The sequence below is a fragment of the Pholcus phalangioides genome, unplaced genomic scaffold (genome assembly GCF_987345545.1).
Source record: "Pholcus phalangioides strain wild (caught in Gottingen) unplaced genomic scaffold, Ppha-v1.0 ptg000001l_1, whole genome shotgun sequence".
In the NCBI taxonomy this organism is placed as follows: Eukaryota; Metazoa; Arthropoda; class Arachnida; order Araneae; family Pholcidae; genus Pholcus; species Pholcus phalangioides.
Genome location: NW_028301594.1, coordinates 523,521 through 539,802, shown reverse-complemented (window position 1 = coordinate 539,802; position 16,282 = coordinate 523,521). Strand labels below are relative to the sequence as shown.

At 37.5% G+C, this 16,282-nt stretch overlaps 2 protein-coding genes across 2 annotated transcripts in view; both read right to left on the bottom strand.

Moving 5' to 3' along the window:
* The window catches only part of LOC149089621 (uncharacterized), a 45,613-nt gene extending 40,237 nt beyond the window's left edge, over nt 1-5,376 (bottom strand). Inside the window, exons 1-3 of the mRNA XM_089231596.1 lie at nt 5,265-5,376; nt 3,823-4,007; nt 1,539-1,804 (exon numbers count right to left, since the gene is read on the bottom strand). Coding sequence (XP_089087722.1) covers nt 1,539-1,804; nt 3,823-4,007; nt 5,265-5,322 — 509 coding nt within the window. The 5' untranslated portion in view covers nt 5,323-5,376. The remainder of the gene's footprint in view (nt 1-1,538; nt 1,805-3,822; nt 4,008-5,264) is intronic.
* A 2,073-nt stretch (nt 5,377-7,449) lies between these two features.
* On the bottom strand, nt 7,450-14,445 carry LOC149089620 (uncharacterized). Its single transcript, XM_089231473.1, has one exon. The coding sequence runs from the start codon at nt 14,366-14,368 to the stop codon at nt 13,379-13,381; it is 990 nt and encodes a 329-aa protein (XP_089087599.1). The 5' UTR covers nt 14,369-14,445; the 3' UTR covers nt 7,450-13,378.
* Between the last annotated feature and the right edge of the window lie 1,837 nt (nt 14,446-16,282).

The following is a 16,282-nucleotide window of genomic DNA, read 5'->3' as shown; positions in this document are numbered from 1 at the left end:
ATTATGCATAGTACCCAAAGCGTTGGTGGTAAATTTTATAAATACCAAAGAAGTTATCACTTTTACTGGTGGTTATTATACTTGATACCCAGGCGTATGGCTACCCAGTGCTAATGACTTCACGCGCATTCGCTAAGCAGGTGGCGAAGAGAGACGAAGGGGGTATGGGCACTACCTCCTATATACAAAGCCCCTGCACACGTCACAGCTGACGTGGTCACGTGACTATCCGAAGGCCGACGACAGGAAGAAACCAGCTATGGCGATGCTGTGTGATATTTCGGATACCGCGTGGTTATATAGGAGGTAGTGGTATGGGCCGCTAATACAGCGGCGATTGGGACCCCAGCTCACCAAATATGGTCATGGTCATACCTGGAGAATTTGGTAAATTCCAGTGCTGGAAGAACCTATTGCATGATATGTACGGATAATGTAAAATTTCGACCGGTTTATTTTTTTCGACCACTTGCCTGACGCAGGCATAGGCCTATATAAAACAAATTAAACTCTTCGGCTCTTTCAATTTTTTTCATTGACAATGATGCGCGAAATTTCACAGAAATGCTTTCTTTGGCAGCCGTGATGCTAACGCATTTTGAACAAATTTTTATGGTCCTAATATAGTCGAACCTCGATTTTACGAACACTCTATTTTTTACGAACTTGTTCTTTGTCCCGAACAGCACGCCATAGAGTTAATGATAAAATCCGCTCAATTTTACGAACTAATCAACTATCATATTTCTATAAACTCTCTATTTTACGAACTTTTTGTTTTTGTTTTTCTTCCACTACTTTTTTCCCGTTTATTCTTCCAGTCGGCTTCGAGTTCGTTGTAATCAAAAGTAAACTTCAATTCGGACGTTTTACCTTGATCTATAGGTTGAAAAGAATAATCGGTATTAACCCCTTCCGCTTACAAGCGAATTGGCTAAAAGATAAAGTGATAAGATGTAGGAAAACAGTTATAGAGAGTATTTCTTTTCACCCTCAACCTACCTGATCTCTTTCACTCTTATAAGAAAGATGTGAGGGAAAAAATCACTATCAGGATATACAAAAAACCAAATACAAAAAAAATTGTAATGTTGCAACGAAGCTTCGGGATCTGCGTGTGCGTGCGTGCGTGTGTGTGAATTCATTCCACTAACGCACGTTTAGACGCAATATTACGGCCTTTGATCGTTAAGTTGTACATTAAGTTGTACAAAAAGTCTCGATACACTCCAGCTAAACAATGTTAAAATGGGCATTAAATCATCAAAAAAAGAGTAGAAGGAAAATTTAATTTTAAAACTTTTTCAATCTTTAAAAATTTGTTGTTTAACACAACGACCTGGTCGAAAAAATCGGATTCTGGCTTACGTAGTAGAATTTTTTTCACGCTAACTATGCTCATCCAAAAAAAGCATGATTTTTTTTTTTTCGCATAGTTCGAATTAAACCAGAAATGTTGACATTAAATTAGATGGAAAACTCAAGAGGAGTTCGTAAAACTTCGCCAAGCTGTACTGTATCTCTAGAATGTTTTATACCTCAAGATACCGTTGAAAAATATCCTCCATTTCCTCATCGGCAGCAGACATTGAACTTTCAGCCTCTGAGATCCGAACGTGTAGCTTTCGAAATCGTCCGTTTGAAAGACGTGCTCTTCGGGAATCGTGAAGGTCTGACCGTTCGACAGACGCAGCAACAGTGAACACTTGACACATTTTACGTTGGGAATTCGGGACACGTTGATGGCCAAGCATTCGTGGCTATTGTTGATGCCAAAGCAAAAGACGTCATCTGATATACCTTCCTAAAAAAAGAAAGAAGTCGAGTGCGAAAATAGGCAATATACAGCGTGCCCAGGAAGTCTTTTCCCAGACGTTTTTCTTCTCGACCGTTTGACTATAGAAGTATAGTTTAGATTAGAAAGATTACCCAAATAACATGCTTATTTCAGATACGCCAATAATTTTAGTAGAAGCCGTATCGGTACTAAGAAATTACAAAATTAGATTTTTAATTCAATTTTTTTTATATGCCCCCCCCCCCCCCATATTTTTAAACTTCTAATCAGAAAGTTGCTGTCCTTGTCTATTCTGAGCCCAAGAAAATGCATTCTATGTTTCTAAGTGCAATATTAGCCTAGATATATTTTTTGAAAATGAGGGAAAGAACGACGTATGTTAAGGAACACACTTCCGGAAAAAAATCCATGCTTATAAGTGCAATATTCGTTCAGGTACTGCTTATTGAATATTGAGGGGGGCAACTTAGAATTTCGAAAAGTATTAATAAATTGGAACTGCGAAAGAAAATTTTTTGAACCTTTTTCTCTTCTTTCGCAGTTCCAGTTTATTAAAACTTTTCGAAATTCTAAGATGTCCCCCTCAACATTCAATAAGCAGTAACTGAACGAATATTGCACTATTAAGTATGGATTTTTTTTTTCAAACTCGGAAGAGACAGGGAAACAACATTCTAACTGGGAAGTTAAGGACAGGGATCCATATAAAACATTGAATTAGGTATCTCAGTATGCAGGGTGCATAGCTCCCTTGCAAAGCCTCCTAGATACTACATCTAGGAGGCTTTGTCCCTTGTCACAAATTACTGGCGAACGTTGATCTTGGAGGCATAATTTTAATTAGAAAAACTATCCAAATAACGTGTAGACTTCAGATACGTCATTCATATTGCAAGGGATTGTATAGTTACTAAAATGAAATAAAAATTAACTTTTTATTTGGTGACCCTGTCCTAAAATACCCAATTAGAAAGTTAGGAAGTTTATTGTGTCTTCTAAGATCAACAAAAAAAAAATCACATTTCTGAGTACGATATTCGCTAAAATATTTAAATTCAAAAATCGGAGAAAAGTTGGGGAAAAACAGCATAAACTAAGGAACAACGCTTCTTTCCCTGATATATGCTGAAACTTTTCTCTGATTTATAATCCAAATATCTCAGCGAATTGCCCTTAGAAACGTGGAACTTTTTGCTGTGCTCAGGAGAGACAACGCAACACCTTTTAATTGGGTTTTTGAGGACGGGGGGGAGGTCCGTATAAAAAGCACATTTTCTTTTATTTTAATAAATATACAACCCCTTGCAATATGAATGACGTATCTGAAGTCTACACGTTAATTGGATACTTTCTTCTGATTGGAAATGTACCTCTGGGATTAACGGGGTTCGCTAGTAATTTGCCGCAGAGTTAGCTGTACACCCGATATATACGGCTGCTACTAGAATAATTGCCGTATCCAAAATGAGCACGTTATTTGAATATACTTTTTCTTATTGAAAGTACTTTATGTTTTTTCTATAACTAACGGTTGAAAAGAAAAAGTCACGATTAAGGTCTTTCTGGTCACGTTGTATAGTTTAGTTGAAAAAGAGCATCCAATTTATAAAAATCATAATTTGGAAATCTTGATTGTACACAAGAATACGAAAATTCGTGGAAAAATTATAGGTTTTCGATTAGAATATATATATGGGACATCATCTAACTTTCACAGTAGGTTCGTTATTTTCCCAAATCGGAGCTACTTTGCAGTTTGATTGAAACAGTTGAAACGTTGAAACAGAAAACTCGTGATTGGTGTTGGAACCCGGCTTGCCTTCTTGGTCTCCAGACATCTAGGGTGACTCGAAATTTCTTTCTCCACAAATATGTTACAGATCAGGTGTTTGCTACATCAATGCTCAAAAGTTCTATATCGATTCTCTTTCGGGAATGGTAATTATATATTACACTAACGTACTGAATGAACTCTTGAGTCAGAAAAGATGAATTACTAGAAAGTAAAACTGAAAAATACTCACCCGATATTCGGATATCCCTGTCGGACCATCCAATTCCCATTCTTGATGCGGAATAAGGAAGGCCTTCCTTTCCGGGTCATCATCAGCACAATAATCGTACAAATCGAACCTGTCCTTTTTGTAGTACTTGGAGTGCAGCCATAAGTACAGATACGTCCATGAATAATATATCCAATAGAGGGCACCTGAAACGTAAGATGCAATTTGCGCAATTTCGGATTTACTGCTATTTATTGCTAAAGACTTGAAGTAACCAAAACGTTTGGGTAATATACAGTGACCGCCGCTTATCAAATTCACTTCTATCCTGATGATTTTGATTTTATTAAGCGGCTGATTTTCATAACCGGTGAAACAAAAGCAAAACTTTTCGAAACATATATATTTCTGAAGGAAAATTCTGATATAAAATATGATATATATTCTATATCGATGAAATTATACTTGTGTTAATCAGTAATTTATTGTATCTTCTAAATTGGATTTTTCCACAGACGTTTACAATTCCTTTTACGGTGTTTGAAAAATACTATAATTGCTCATAATAGCGATAGACCGGGATTGCGCTCGGTTTATTAATAAAAAAACTTTTTCTCGAGTTGTCATTTTTCCAATTTCTCTTGTGGGCTCGTGGACGATGTCTTAGAGATTGCATTTTCAAAATCAAAACTAATGTAGGTGCCGCATCACTGTGAGCGCGCCACCAGCCTCCAAAATTACGTACGTCCATTAAATTTTGAAAATCACGGTGGATACGATAAAACAAGAAATACGGCAAATAAACTAAGAAATTCGTAATTTTCACATAATTTTTAATTTAATTTATGAATTTCTTTTCGAATTTCAGTTCGAAAAGAAATTGCAAACGTGAAGTTCGGATTCCAAAAATTAGACTAAATAATTCGCCAGGTAAAGTTTTCTTTTAACTTGGGTTAAAAAAACTTGTTAAATTTTTTCGAGTTTCACACAATTTTTCTTTGTATCCAAAATTTATTTCAAAAATGTTTCCGATTATTAAAAGTAGTTGATTTTATAGATCGGAAATTTTGTCATGTGTTTGGCACTAATTTGATTTCGTTTTCGGAATTTTTTTTTTATAAATTGGCTGATTTTACTGACCGATGAATTTATTTGCGACTTGTATTGTATCAGGTGTAGTTATATATTTTTTCTGTTGAAACTATCTCTATATAAAAAAAGGCTTCTCTCTCTACCTATAGATACGATAAATTTATCTTGTTTCCTCGTAGAGTATCAACCTTTAAGATTAAGTCCCGTGATACACATGCTACTAAGTAGCACGAAAACATGCCACTTTCTAGCATATCCAATCAATGAGATTATTGATAACATTCGTGCGAATGTTACCAATTATCTCATCGGTTGCATGTGCTCGAAAGTAGAATCACGAACTCATAAAAGACTAGCCATCGAAAACTCACCGTGACCGGTCAGGTATTTCAATAAGGCAGATATTCCTAATATGAGGAGAGGAATCATCTCTGCATTGGAACAACTCAAAGGGTAGACGTGTGACTCCCACAGAATCGTAGTGTATCTGAATATAGTCGAACTGAATAACAATTGCGCATCTATGTTACGTTATCTCTACATTGACTCCATGAACCCATGTATATTATCTCAATGAAATGGAGGGGGGGAATGAAAGTTGTGATGTTTTGTTTTATTATCAGCTTTTTTTATTGTTTTATTACGTGATGTAATCAGAAGTGGATTTTTACGGTTTTGCCGCCTGTGAGAGCAATACAAATTTTACTTCTCCCTCGTCCCAGGCTAATTAAACCTCCAAATTTGCTACTTGTCGCTCTGGTCTATAGCCCACTTACAGTACCCCCCCCCCCGCCCCTAAGTACGCCTTTCTGAATGATAATGTTTAGCAATACCATTGGAACTCGGCTGAGAAAGATACACTAGAAAAGAGTGCTGCTCTTTTTTGGAATGGGACTTTCTTTCGAACCGAGCACAACCAACACCATCTATAGCAGAAGGCCTCCGTGCGAGACTCATGACGTCACCGAAGAAGTTATTTCACCAGTAGCCATTGGATATAGCAGGCAACCCCTTGCGATATCTTCAACTTTTTTTCGCAGTATATCCAATAACTATAGTTGAAATAACTTCTTTCGTGATATCACGAGCTTCGCGTGAAGGCCTTCTGCTATAGATGGTGTTGGCACAACTCCGGACTATCGCCATGGGCAATTTACTACCGATTGAGTTGTGCCCGGAGTGTGCAAGTATTGGTACTACACACGCGCGCAAGATAGGATCATCAACAGCGGTCCAAACAATGCTACGGAAGTGCACCTATCACCGAATAAATTCTGCTCGCTTTGTTGATAATTTTTCATACATATAATATATATACATGAATGAACGCCAGTACTCTGCCGTCAGAGTTATCCCGTTGACAAGATATTTTCCAGCCAAGCTTCAAGGCATAATCAGAGACAGCTGTGTGTACCTAAGTCTGAATGCGTGTCTAGTGTTGTGCCTGATTTTTCAGTGCTACCTTTCTCCGTGTACAGTAGGGTTCACTTACAATGAAATCGGATAAAATGAATTTTTTTCCGTCCCAGTAACACTTAAATACTACACTGAAGAGCCAAAAAAAAACTGGTTCACCTGCCTAATATCGTGCAGGGCCCCCGCGAGCCCGCAGAAGTGCCGCAACACGACGTGGCATGGACTCGACTAATGTCTGAAGTAGTGCTGGAGGTAATTGACACCATGAATCCTGCAGGGCTGTCCATAAATCCGTAGGAGTAAGAGGGGATGGAGATCTCTTCTGAACAGCACGTTGCAAGGCATCCCAGATATGTTCAATAATGTTCATGTCTGGGGATTTAGGTGGCCAGCGGAAGTGTCTAAAGTCAGAAGAGTGTTCCTGGAGCCACTTTGTAGCGATTCTGGACGTGTGGGGTGTCGCATTGTTCTGTTGAAATTGTCCAAGTCCGTCGAATGCACAATGGACATGAATGGGTGCAGGTGATCAGACAGGATGCTTACGTACCTGTCACCTGTCAGAGTCGTATCTAGACGTATCAGGGGTCCCATATCACGCCAACTGCACACGCCCCAGTTCCCTGTTGACATGTAGGGTCCATGGATTCATGAGGTTGTCTCCATACCCGTACACGTCCATCAGCTCGAAGCAATTGGAACCGAGACTCGTCAGACCAGGCAACGTGTTTCTAGTCCTCAACAGTCCAATGTTGGTGTTGTCGGGCCCAGGCGAGGCGTAAAGCTTTGTGTCGTGCAGTCATCAAGGGTATACGAGTGGGCCTTCGGCTCCGAAAGCCCATTGCGTGTTGAATTGTTTACACAGTTTTAATTACTTGCCTGCAGTGAGGAGAGAGGTTTTCTTTCTTCCTTTCCCCCCCCCCCCTCCCCGACCTTCAGAAGCATTTTCTTTCTAGAAGGGTTGCCTTTTGGCCCCAGGCAATTTTAGTTGAGGAATCAGCATTTAGTATTGAAATAAAAAAATTTAACCACCATGTTTTTTGCACCATTTATCCAAATCTTTTCAGCGTAACCAGCTTATAATAATTACAGTGCTGATTTTCACATCACAAACAGAAAGAAGCAGAAATATTTGCAAGGAAATTATTTTTTAGAAAAAGCAGCAAATAATTTATTCAACTCTGTGATAAAACATAAATCACAATAAAATTGTATATTAAAACACATTTAAGTTACCTGAAAAAATAACTTTCATACCTCGATAAAAGGAAGAAAACAAACTGGTTAACATGGTTAAAATTTATCATCATCATTGTGATCCATTAACTGAGATTTTTGGTTTTCTGATTTTCATGAGACAAATATTTTTACATTACACAAAAAAGAAAAAATTATTTACATTTCTAAACAAAGATTCATGAATCACAGTCGCTTAATGTTGTACATTAGTTGTAAAAAATATGACGAGTGAAATATTGTACTAGATGAACTGGCATGTATATAAAAAAATGAACGAAAAAAAAAAAAGAAATGCAATAATATAATATCTATACTTGAATACATGGAACTAAAATATGATGAAACTGCACAGGAACAATTTTCGAGAGAAAAGGTCATCTGGAGGTTAAATTGTGATTCCTTATTTGTATTGTTAATAATTACATTCTGCTCCATGAATTGGTGGAAATGTTAGATGTCAAACAATGTCAAAATTATGTTTTCCATATCTGAAGTTAACCATTACGAGATACACCATACAATAACATAATTGAACTTGTTAAATTAACGAGAGGAATCAAATATATGCAAGCAGCGATGCACTGTACATTCTTTCAATAAAACCAACTACTGAAGCTAGAAAAACTTTGCAAACAACTCAACAGTATGACCTCTACTCGAAAAACATGCTTACTATGACCATGGGGGAAAACTCTATAAGCTGATCAAGAGTATCAAAAAATTCTGAGACTAGCTCCCTGAAAAACCTACACATTGCAACACATGAATGTGTGCAATGTGCTTGAGAGCTTAAATCGTCTACACTCAGTATATTGTGTGCATAGGCGTAAAGTTATAGAAAATATTGGGAGTGCTCAAAAATATTGAAAGGAGCTCAAGTCCAATTTCTCAATAAATACAATGAAGATTGTTGCAAATATAAATTTATATCTATGGCTGTGTGGCACCACTGTAAGAAAATAAAGAATTGCACAACACAAGTTCCTGTAACCAAACACATGCTTTCACTTTTGCAATTAAAATAATGTACCATCTGAATACAAGAAAAAACATTGTTAAGTCTATTGCCAGAACTCTGAGGGAGGAGGAATCTTAAGCGAGCAGCAAATTTTAGGGGAAACAAAAAACCCTGTTATAAAATCATAGGCTTGTGGGAGGGGGGGGGGCAAAATTATGCTTACTCTTCTTTTTTTTTTTAGAAAAAAATTTGCCGAAGTATGTCAAAAGGCTTTGCCTCAATGCCCATCATTGAGAACCATCACTATACCATTACTATGGACAAGACTTTTTTTTTCCTTCGGGATCATTTATGAACCTGAGCAGCAGATTTGCATGTGCAACCACACTTATGTTTCGAGCATAATTCTAACTGCACACCACTCGTTTCATGTTCATATTGGAATCACAGATGTGAAAGCTTGTATGATCATGCTCTTATGTTTGTAGAGTAGCCAACCGAAAGCCAATGAATGGATGCTTGGCCACATTTTGAGCTCGCTTGGCTTCACACTCACGATGTCTTCACTTCCACTCGCTGTGTCACAGCGGAAAGAATATGCGCACAACCATCTGGAAATTATGTACCGCACATAAATTTATTTTAATAAATTTCATTACATTTGTTACATTTTCAGTTGCCAGTCACTACCAGCCCGAATGGCGTGGTAGTATGATGCTCGTCTACCACAGTGAAGGTTGCTGCACGGTTCTGGGTTTGAACCGGAAGGAGGATATAGATAAGATATTTCCCCTAGCAAACTTGAGGCGACCACAAATAGACAGCACCTTCATTTCCAACCCATCTCATTAATGATAGTAAATTGCAATATAGGGGTCAGAGTTTATGTTTGGTGAAATAGTAGTCACTGCCAGCAGGTCTGCAACTAGATATTTTGGTCAGCCGGGCAAGCTCAAATTTTGGCCCCTCCAGTGTAATGTTGAAGGGGTGGTTATAGAAAGAATGACTCCTTACTCGCTTCAAATCTGCAAAGGCTTTTCACAGTTGATGTATTTCAATCCATTCCACAAACATTTGCTTCCTTTTCCCATAGATTACTGTTCTCTTATAATGGCAACTAAAAACGCAAAAAATATACTAAAATTCAATAAAATAAATTCATGTACAATACATAATTTCCAGATGGTTGTGCGTGTATTCTTTCCACTGTGAAGTAGAGAGCAGGAGTGAAGATGTCATGGGTGTGCAACAACGGGAGACTTGCGGCAGGGTTAAACATATCAGAGCATGCATGCGTAAAGTGAGAGGAAGCAATTTCTCCAAATAATATATGTTTTTGGCTACTATCGCCAAATGCCACAGTTGATAAACGATTAATTAACAATTTTGCTTTTATTTTGTCATAATGATGCGCATTGATCCACCATCCCATGCAGCAAGCAAATCATTACCTGCGCACTTCTCCGGGCATGTCGGAATACTTAATCAGTGCCATCTTAATGCACGGCCCAGGGGCAAAAAACCAGAAGCAGTTGAATTTTTTGGGAATTTTCCAGGTAGGGCCTCGGAAAAATGACTTGGCCCAGGAGTTCATTATGCTCTCAAGATGGCCCAGCGTTTAATATCAGCTTTGATTACAATTGAAACAAAACTTGGTTACGTGTCAGCATTAAGAATAAACCACTTTTAACTTATGCAACAGTTTTAAACAAAAAAATTTCTCACATGTACCCCTGCCATGGATAGCAGGTGTCTAGGGTATTCAGTCAAACATAGTGTTCAAGTTATATTGTACGTTGGTTCCAAAATGGAATTAACGTTGAATTTTCATTATGCCTAGAATAAGTCATTAATCATTTTAGTTGATTTTCGATTTTACAAGTATCAATTTTCGGGATATAGATGAACTAAATTATTTTTAAAAGGAAGATGCATCTTGAGTGTTTTCATTTTATGAACAGAAGTTACTTCCAGGAATGAATCAAACACGTAACTAGAGGTACACCATATTTATAAAATATAAAGTTAAAAGGTTTATCATGAAAAAAAAAAAGCCGCACAAACCAATCAAAAACTTTGTTATGTGCATACTTCTCTGGAATTAGTTATCAGAGCAATGAAAATGGTGCAGATTGTGAAGGACACGTTCATTACAAGTGGGTTTAGCTAAACAATTTTCAACGGCATGAAAAAATTAATTCTAGAGTGCTCGATTTCCTTAAAATATGTTCCACAATAAAAATTTTGAAAGGTGATCACAAATTATGTGTCGAAGTTCTTATTCGCATTAACTATAAATAACTTTATAATTAATGATCTTTCAAATAGTGATTTTAAACAAATTAGTATTTTCACATCATCCAACATTACCATAAATAATGTAGAATCATCTTTGTTTTAAAAAACAATGCTCAAGAGAAGGTAAAACATGAGTACTAGTTGGTTATTGAGATGACATTCGATAGACTGTGATTGGTTTAAGATAGCTGATAGTTTGACTAAGATTTCAGAATATCCTTATTTTTCCTGGCATTTTAAGTATTCTCTATGGTTTTTGAAGCTTTCCTTTGTTTTAATTGTCAGGTATGTACATTTCTTTATGGAAAAAAATAACTTGAACAGAAAAATATATAGGGTGAGGGAGAAAAAAATCCTGGACACATTTTAAAAATTAACAGAAAATCAACCAATCGCCATAAAAAGTGTGGTTTGCACTAAAATACTAATCAAGACGTCTAGTTTTTTTTTAATAAATAAAAGAAGAATTTGAAAATTTCACTGACAGATGAGCTTTGCAAAACAAAAAACTTGACATGATACATAAAATGTGCACAAACAGAACATAATTAATGTTTGTGTTCGATTTATGTGGCATAAAACTACCACATATAAATATGAGAATCCGTTCACTGATTGAGATGTAGTTCCAGCTAAAAAGGGGTGTATACCCCAGGAAATGCATCGAGTCATTCCCTCTTGAAACACACAGCTAATGCACTATACACCTTGGGGACCAATGGAAAACATTAATGTGTAAAAGATAATAAATTAAGCAATCCATTTGCTTAAAATACAAGTATAAAAGCAGTATCATAAAAATGTGTATCCCTTCCAGACCCTGGTGCCACAAACACGGGGGTTGGTTTTTCTTACTGTAGAATTTTTCTATTTCGACCTCAGGTAGTTGAGCCCTGACTTAGAAGATTGTATAAGTTTGGAGTTAGAAATATGGTGAACATGAATTTTGGGGAATGTGGTAGTTTTATGCAACATAAATCGCAATAAACATTGCTATGCACATTGTTTGTGTCACATTTTAAGTGTTGTGTCAAGTTTTGTGATGCAGAGCCATCTGTGACTGAAATTTTCAAATCTTTATAATATATTAAAAAAATGAATGCTTTGATAAGTAATTTGGTGCAAACCCCACTTCTTTTTGTGCATCAGTGAATTTTTTTATTGATTTTTAGAATGTGTACAGAACATTTTGCCCATCCTATATATCTCTCCATCAGTTTGTGTGCTTGTATGGTTTTCTTTTTATACACATTTACAGGGTTAATCATAATAAAAATTCTCAAAAAAAGCAAGAACCTTAGTTGCTTCCAAACAGTTTTGTATAGTTTGAAGAACTATTGTGTTCTTTTTTTTTGTCAGTGCAGTGACGCCATCTGTTGTGAATATTTGCAAGTGATGTCAAGGGTGTATGATCATACAGTTTTATTACTATGTTATGTATTTTGGTGAGGTTGGCTAAATCATAAGGTTCAAAATATATTTTGCATTACCAAAAGTTTAGATACACTAAAAAGAATATGTTGAATTTCTTTTAAACTAAACATTCAGATCAAATATTAAAAACAAATTTTTCTAACACTTGATTGTTTACAAAAGCAATACTTCACGGTAACCCACCCAAATTGGTGTTACTTGGTAGGTTTCTGATGAGGGGGGAAAAAATGATGGATCATAGTGAAAGTGTGACTGGCAAAAAAAATCATTACTTGCAAAGTGAGCTTCAATAGAAGGGTAGCAATAAAATCAAAGTGGCATGAAATAATGGTATGGAAGGTGCTTACATCATTTTTTAAGTTCACTTCTACTGCATTAATGACATGTTTAATGCTGTAGATTCTTATTTATTACTTCACCTTTTATATATGTAAATTATAAAAAAATAAATAAATTCTAGATTTAATGGGGAGGAGAATAGATGGTTCATTAACTTTTACTACTAGGGGTTTGTTATGCAATGACCTTCTTTACAGAGGGTCAGCAACATTGCAAAACACTGCTGTATAATATAATTATACAGCAATGTTTCAGCCGGTACTACAACAGCGGATTATGTTGGTGATAAATCGCTATTTTAACATATTTGGAAAACTGGCCGCAAAAAGCTATCTCCAAACCCATGGAAAAAATGACGCTAATAAACACAAAAATATAATATGGGGTATGCATTGAAATTATAAGAGCCAGCAAATGATAGTCCAGAAAACCAACCAGTACCAAAAATGTCTGTTTTGGCTTCTCTTGTACATGTTCAACAAATATCTGTAACAATACTTGATACATTTCCCCCCATTCGACTTTGAACATATCAACAGCTTGAAACTATCACTTTCCCCCCTTTCTTGTAGTGGATGAAATCACATGAAACATACTCTGAAAAATATACACTCGCATAATACCAACTCTCGCTTATAAAATACATCTCTATCCTATCTCAATGCAAATATAATATCAACCTGCGCTTCTTCACATGAAAGTTTCCCTGAATTAAAAATAAATGTGTCGAACTATAAACATATTTATACATGAGTTGTGAATGACGTTAAAAAGTAAGTATCATCTTCCCGACAATGGTGATAGTCAAGTGGCAATATCTCCGTTAGAGTCTACCATATTTTCGACGTAACAGTCAACCTCAGCCGTTTCTTGAACTTCCAGCTGAATGCCCTGGTAGTGGACATTTTTATTTTGTACTTTGTTCGGGTTGCGGCACCCCCTACATCTGCACTGAACACAGGCACGTTGATCAACATAGCACGGGCATCTCTGCCCGCAACATGTGAGTTTACCAGGGTTAGGGGTCGCAACACCACAACGACAGTTTTTCCTCTTGGGTCGAAAACATCCAGACAGCTCTAGGGGGATTCGAGTTGAATCTTTCCTCAGCGCAGGGCTTCCAATCAAGTCTGAAACATCATTCTTAATGCCATCGCAACCCTCTTCTCTCTTGTGGACAAGTTTGCCGGATTCGTCCTCGTTTGTACTATGCAAGGTGCTGTTACCATTGGTGAACAATCTCCCATCTGGGCTTTCATCATCCTCGAACTTGATGCCGACTTTGGGGCATAGATTCATGATGGCATTGCGTAAATTCGCAGTGTTGACGGTCTGGTTGACGAGGGCCGACGCCGGATGGAAGTCCGAGGTCAGTTCGGCACCCTCTTGCACAATCTCGGCGAAATTCGCGGTGGTGCCACCGTTCAAGTTGCCCAACCTGCCGCGATGGTGGGACGCCGCGGAGTTCATGATGTACTCGCACAATTTCTTGTAGCACTGGATGAGGACCTTGACGGGGCTGTTCTCGACGAACTTGGTGTGGTCGTTGCAGCGGTTGCACGTGGGTTTTATTCTCATCTTGCCACCGATGCAGTCCTTACAGATGCTGTGGTTGCACGTGGACACCGATGACGTTATCGGTGTGTTGAGGATCTTCGAACATACGCAGCACGTGAGGGACTGTCGCAAACAAGAGAGAAGCCTGCTGATGTCGGCCCAGGCGCTGTCATCCTCGGCGCTCGACTGCAGCACCATCCGACAAGTCGTGATGTAAAGATTCAGCGGATTCATCATATGGTTGTGAATATTCAAAGTTCAACGATTTCCAAAATATTTAGGTCGTTGGTTATTTCTGTTAGGGATTTCCAGCTTGTAAACAATATCATACATAAACATTGCTGCCTCTTCGGTCTTTTCACCTAATTCCTGAAATGCTTAACACAGGCGAACCAAGCTTTGGAAATAATAATGGTTTCATTCAAAAATTAAATAGCCATATATTTCTGATAATCTTGTGTTTCAAAAAGATAAAATTCATGGAATTCCCATACAGCGTATTTCAAGATTACGCAAAAAAAAATCGTAATCGTTTCAATTATAAAATGCAATGGTAAGAAATGTTCTTTATGTGCTGCCCTCTAGTATTAAGTAATAAATAGTAAAACGCATTTTGTATCACGTGATATTTCCCTCTTTTTGAGGGACATACGAACCGTATCCAAGGCAACGAACATAGCGATTTCCCCGGCGTGAAAGATATGGAAGAACAAATAAGAATTAAAGAAATGTAGAAATTCGATTTTTTTTCATTGATGAGTGCTAAATATATTCCGACTTTTTACCCCTTTTTTGTTTGAAGTTCAAGTTATCTATCTGCCTGTCCAATTATCTCAATTGCTGAGAAATTATTTCAATGTAATTTATGAGCTATTATTATTTTTTTTAACCGCATGTGAATTTTTTGATGCATTTGAATATTAAAAGGCAACAAAGAGACATAAACATGAATTTTCACACTCAAGAAGATGTAAATTGAAAAGTTGAAATCAATGTTATTGCATGGATATCCAACTCAAAAGTAGGTCCAGCCAGGGCCGCAACTAGGGGGGAGCAGACGAGTCTGCAGTCCCGTGCGCTAGACCAGAAGGGGCGCAAATTTCACACTTTTACCTCTCTTTCAACATAACAAGGGGGCGCCAAAATGCATTTTTGCCCCTGCTGACCAAGCTTCTAGTTGCAGCTCTGGGTCCAGCTATTTAATTCCCTGGGCTTCGTATCTCTAATCGAACTCAATGTTCCGAAAATATAGAATTCAATTCAATTTTTAAAATTATTGATGTGGCGGAAAACCCACTCAAATTTACGCATTTCTATAATGAAATCAGCAATTTTAATATTGATTTCTATGGGGATCATCCTGTGCCGGCCCATCAAAGTGATGCTGATGATGATTATGACGTCTATTCAAAATGCCTCTCTCATTGAGTAATCCAAATTTGTAAGAGGGCGCAATTAATTTTTTTTTCCGATATAACTATGGTTACCAGACGTTCTCCTTTAGGAGGACATGCCCTCATTTTGATGTCATTTCAAGCATCCTTCTACGATTTAGAAAATTCGCCCGTTCGTCCTCCTTTTCAGACATCAGAAAACGTTTTTCCTGGAAATTTTTTTTTCAATCTCCTCCTCCTAACCAGATCATGGCTCGCCACTCTGTCTCAATGAAGATATATTAGCAAGTGGTCGAGGAAGACCTGGGCCATGCTGGAAAATATGAGTGTATGTGTTATGAACGTAACGTGGAGAGTTTTTTTTCAAACTATGAATGTGAAGTGCAATGCTTGAATAGTTGTACCGTTGTCGGCCTGTTGCTGTCTCGGGGTGAGACTTTTTAAAGGGGAGATCAGTTCGCATTCGCTCCTCGAAATTGGGAATCACAGAAAACCAACTTCACCCGACCACCACTATAGCGACGCGGTGGGGTTTGAATTCGGATCGTTTTTTTTTTCACTCTGAAATATAGGCTTACATCATATGCATCATGTTTTATTTCACACCCATTTTTACACGCTTTGAATAATCATCGTGGAAATTTCCAGAATACAAGAATCCAAGGTGCCCCCCCCCCCCCCTAAGCAGGCAGATGCTATTTTTACCATGGATCAGCTTGCTCCAGGATAATATGAAAAGACAGTCCGAAAAAATCGT